We start from the raw sequence: 4,792 nt of genomic DNA, 5'->3' as shown, positions 1-4,792 counted from the left end.
ACACACACACACACACACACATTGTGACCTGATTTCACCACGGAGATAAATAATGTGTCATTTATGTATGCATTTATCTTTTCATTCTATTTTTTTTTATTTATAATTATTATAACTATCTCAAGGGAGGAATGTACATTTTTCAACTGATCGACTGGTATTTGTCCGCTGTCACTACGGTCTGTGTTGGTGTACTGGAGTGTGTCATGGTCTCCTGGGTGTACGGTGAGTTGTTAAAACAAACGATGGGGATGATTCAATTTATCGGAGTAAAAATTAGCACCAAAAAAACATCACTCTACGTCGAATGGCCTAATTGATTGATTGAAATGAATGTATGGAAACTATTTTCTTGGTGTCTTAAAGACCTGACTCACCAAATATAGCTATTTACATTTTTTTTTCATTTTTTAAAAGCTGACTTGGTGTGTAACCTGGTAAAACTTGCCTTTAAAACATTTCATAACTTAGAAATATTTCTTCAGAGTGAGATATTTTTGCAATGACTGTGTTTGCACTTTCACAATTCCACCCTTTCTCCTAGTGACGAGTTAATGTTGGATAGCCGTGAGCCCTTTTTGGATGAATTTTTTCACTCCCTTTGTTGGCTCCACTATCTACTCCGTCTCGTAGTCATCAAGTACAAAGTATTGTTGTATTTACCTCAATGTTTTTAGATTTTAGACAGATTGAAATAATTGGGGGAAAAATTCACCATTCGTACAAATCACACATTACTGCATTCGAATGACTCTGTCATGCTTTGAATAGCTGTGAACAGTGAAAAAAAAGTAGATTATCTTAAACAGTAAAGCTAAATGGACACGCTCTAGTTAAAGTCTTCTTTCGTGAATGACGTCAAGGATGTTCACATGCTTGCCCCACAGTGAGAAAAGGCCCCAGTTTATGTAGTACGACAAGTATGTTGCGAATGGAGGTATGAAGTAGACTTCAAAGGCTATCTTTAGGAAATGGGTTAAAGTAAAGTTGTTCCCGTATCCGATCCGGACCTTGGGGATTGTTTTGTTAGTGAGACAACTTCCTGGGCCTTCGGCATATTGTGGCAGGGTGGCCAGTTCCTTTCCACGCCACCTTTATTTTCCCAACTCGAAGTCAGGTACCCATTACTGCTGGGTGGGCAGGAGGGGGCGAAAAAAATTCGTGTCCAAACCGAGGGGTGAGGGGTAATTATTTCGCGATAATAGCGTGTTCTATACGATTGCAGGTCCCCATTCACTGTGAAAGGCATGTAGATTTGCTGTTTTTGCAGTGAATACTTGCAAACTTATCCCCATATTATTAATATAAAATTCATATCAGTATTGTCTTTAGTTGTTTGCTTTCCATACCTCACCAGGTGCACATCGTTTCTTGAAAGATGTTGAGCTCATGATAGGAAAGAAACCGCCCTACATTTTTGTCGTCCTGTGGAGGTTCGTCACGCCGGCAATGCTATCGGTAAGGAGGCAGGGGCTGGGGGTTAGGGGGAAAACCGGGGAAAGGGGGAGGGTGGGTAGAAGGGGGTATGTGGTTTATGTCTTTATGTGGTTGAACTGGTTTTTCTTATTTCTGTGAAATATTTTTTCTTGTTTGAATAATCGTGTGATTGGTGTAAAGCACTCAGAGCTTATACTAGTATGGGATATAGAGCTATATAAATGCAATCCATTATTATTATTATTATTATTATTATTATTATTATTATTATTATTATTATTATTATTATTATTACTATTATTATTATTATTACTATTACAAACAAGCAAATAAACAAAGCAAAACAAAATAAAACAAACAAAATCCTTTTTTTCATGAAAAATTATATTATGTATTTCGTTTCTTTTAGGCCACTCCATGAATGTACTCCTGTGTCAAACGTTTTTCTTACAACGTGTCACTTTCTCGTGAACAAGACCGTTACCCATGGCTCATAGATTTACGGCGTTACTGATTAATGAACTTCGCCTTCAAAGTATTTACTTTTAAACTAAAACATGCTATAATTTGCTCAGTCAATTTTTAATGCACGGCTTGATACAGTCTCGTGAGTGTATCTGTCCCCGTGGTTTAATGCACCCCGCATAATTTAGCAAAATTTGATCATTTTTTGCATAATTTCTGATTATTTTCTTTTATCATTCTTTGTTAAAATTAACAGAATTTCATAATTTCCCATTTTTGGGCTCAGTTTGCATGATTTCAGAATTTTTCTTGCATAAAGATGTATGTATGTGTTTGTATGTGTGTGTGTGTGTGTGTGTGTGTGTGTGTGTGTGTGTGTGTGTGTGTGCGTTTGTTTGTTTGTGTATGTCCGCGTGCGCGTACTATTTACGATCTGGCCTCTTTACCCCCCAAAAGGTAGTGTTTGTCTTCACCCTGAAATCCTACACCCCCCCGACTGTGGACCAGTATGTGTATGGAGAGGTTCTCCAGGCTTGCGGCTGGGTTCTCTCTGTATCCACATTTGTTCCCATCCCAGCATGGGCCATCTATAAGCTGTACACAACTCAGGGAAACATCTTCGAGGTTGGTATAATATTATTATTGTATTATCGTTAATCAAGAACAGAACAGACCGTCATCGTACTAACATTTTAGCCTAAGTCAGACTTATCCCTCTCCCACATTTTTTCTGTTATTTTTGTATTAAAAGCATTCGATATGTTATAGTAGACAAATCTTTGTGAATTGGCTAAACTCACGGATTTAAATGTATTTTTTCTAGATATCTCAAATATAGAAAACATATTTAGGCCAAAAGGTTAGTGCCAAACGAATTTGATGATGAGTACACCTAGAGTGAAAAGAGATCTGTTTCCGAGTTTTCTTTACTCAATGTATACCTGACTTGGAAGCCTAGTGAAGGCCACGCGTTCGTCACAAATCTGGATATCACATAAGGGCACATAGTGTTATTCAATTCAGGGTTTTTTTTTCAGTATTTACAACATATTGAACTTAACTCTGTGAAGAGGTATTTCTTCAACCTCCTTTCTTCTCATTGTTTTGTCTTAGTAAGTATTATACGACACTTGAAAGACAATACGATTGTATTAGTGCCGAAGATTAAAGGTGTTACAAGAGAGTACCAAACTCACAAAAGAAGGAGGAGTGATAAGGACGATAGATGTTTGATAGGAAAGAAGGAGCAAACCACACAAGAGCACCTGCCAACCACACACTCTTCTCAAACAATGGTCCATGACTAGAATCAAGCGATAACAACGAGCAAATGAAGGAAAAATTCCCTCCACATATTCAAAATATACCTAAAATGACTAATAATAACGTCTGATCAAAATGTCAAAAGCCAACAAAACATATCGGGATTCTGCCTGTCCCTTGACAGCCTTGTTTTACATCATATTATGTTATCAACATAAGTCTTGATATGGTTTCACTGAACGACATTCTCAGCATCAATAATTATATTCTTAAAAATCGTCAGATTCATGCACCAGGATGAATGGTTGCCTTTACATATTCTTTTTTTTTTCTTTTTAAATCAAATTTGTGGTATTTCCCATCTTGTCTATTGAAGCGCTTGAGGACAACATGCACAGCTTCCAGCCAGTGGCGACCTGCGGAACCAAGTCTCAGAGAGCAGTATCTTTTGAGTACCAAACATGAATCGCCATGCGCTGTACGCTTACCTTGCTACAGATCTTAGAAGGGTTTGTAAGATGTTAAAAAAAGAAGTCCTCTTTTTTAAAAAAGCAAAGATGATACATTTCACCTGTGATTTCTGATAATCAATGTACCCTTAAGGTGGGTCAACCAATGGCCTCCTTAAACTCCTGTTTCTATATTATTTTCTAGAATAGAGTTTCAACACCACTTGCGTATTTACTGATTTTGGCTGAAGGCATTTTGCCCGGTGCTTTAAACCAGACTTGATAGTTTTTTTTTAAGGAAATAGTAAACACATTCTTAGGAGAATAAAATATCTGACTTTCCGCAATGTTGTTATATTCTGCCTGTTTGTTTATTTTGGCTTTGTTTATTCTATAGTGTGAAAAGATGACCAACCTTTGATGAGATGCTTTTTGTAGACTGAGTGGTCTAGTTACTCGTACAATCTCGGACTCTCAGCTGTAAGATCGTTGGTTCAAATCCTGTATGGGGTCCAATGTTGTGTCATTTACGTTCATTTTCCTCACCTCACCCAGGTGGGAATGAGAACCCTACTATAGACAGCGAAAGATCTTGTTAGTTTGTTAGTTTTTGAGCACGTGCAATCCGCACCTTGTACTGTCTGCTTTCAAAGAAGCCAAGATTCAAGAATCTGTGTTTTTTCTAGGGCCTCCTGAAGTAGTAATACATGTAGTAGTAAAGCACGCAAAGCACGTTGTAGAGCGTATATTATATGCGCTAAATAATAAATGCTATTATTTTTTATATATTTTTGTTGTTGCTTGAGCAGCTAGTTTGACAAAAAAAATTATTTTGGGCTCTCGCAAAAGAAAGGTATTGTTCGTGGAACTTAACAATAAAAACAAACTTTAATAGCACAATACTGCTCGTCGTATATTTAACTTACAAATCTCTGCTATCACGACTTGTTATCATAGCCACACTTTCGGTCAATATTTACTTTTAGTGACAGTAAAATATTACATTATACACTTTGTGTTTTATGCAGAGACTTTTAAAAAAGAATAAATCGTACAAAAAATTACAAGATATTTTGCCACTGGGTCACCAACTTCCGTTCTTGTTGTTGGTGTTGTTGTTGTTGTTGTTGTTGTTGTTGTTGTTGTTGTTGTTGTTGTTGTTGTTGTTGTTGTTGTTG

General features: G+C 36.9%; 1 protein-coding gene across 2 annotated transcripts in view; it reads left to right on the top strand.

Annotated features, from left to right (window-relative positions):
• The window catches only part of LOC101856411 (sodium- and chloride-dependent GABA transporter 2), a gene marked incomplete in the record, with an annotated part of 29,238 nt that extends 25,277 nt beyond the window's left edge, over positions 1-3,961 (top strand). For both annotated transcript variants that reach the window (XM_035968814.1, XM_035968815.1), the window contains 4 exon segments: positions 126-225; positions 1,358-1,458; positions 2,359-2,526; positions 3,542-3,961. In XM_035968814.1, coding sequence (XP_035824707.1) covers positions 126-225; positions 1,358-1,458; positions 2,359-2,526; positions 3,542-3,670 — 498 coding nt within the window.
• Between the last annotated feature and the right edge of the window lie 831 nt (positions 3,962-4,792).

Source organism: Aplysia californica, unplaced genomic scaffold, assembly GCF_000002075.1.
Source record: "Aplysia californica isolate F4 #8 unplaced genomic scaffold, AplCal3.0 scaffold00086, whole genome shotgun sequence".
Classification (NCBI taxonomy): domain Eukaryota; kingdom Metazoa; phylum Mollusca; class Gastropoda; order Aplysiida; family Aplysiidae; genus Aplysia; species Aplysia californica.
The sequence above is the reverse complement of the archived record's forward strand: the minus strand, read 5'-3'. Positions and strand labels throughout refer to the sequence as shown.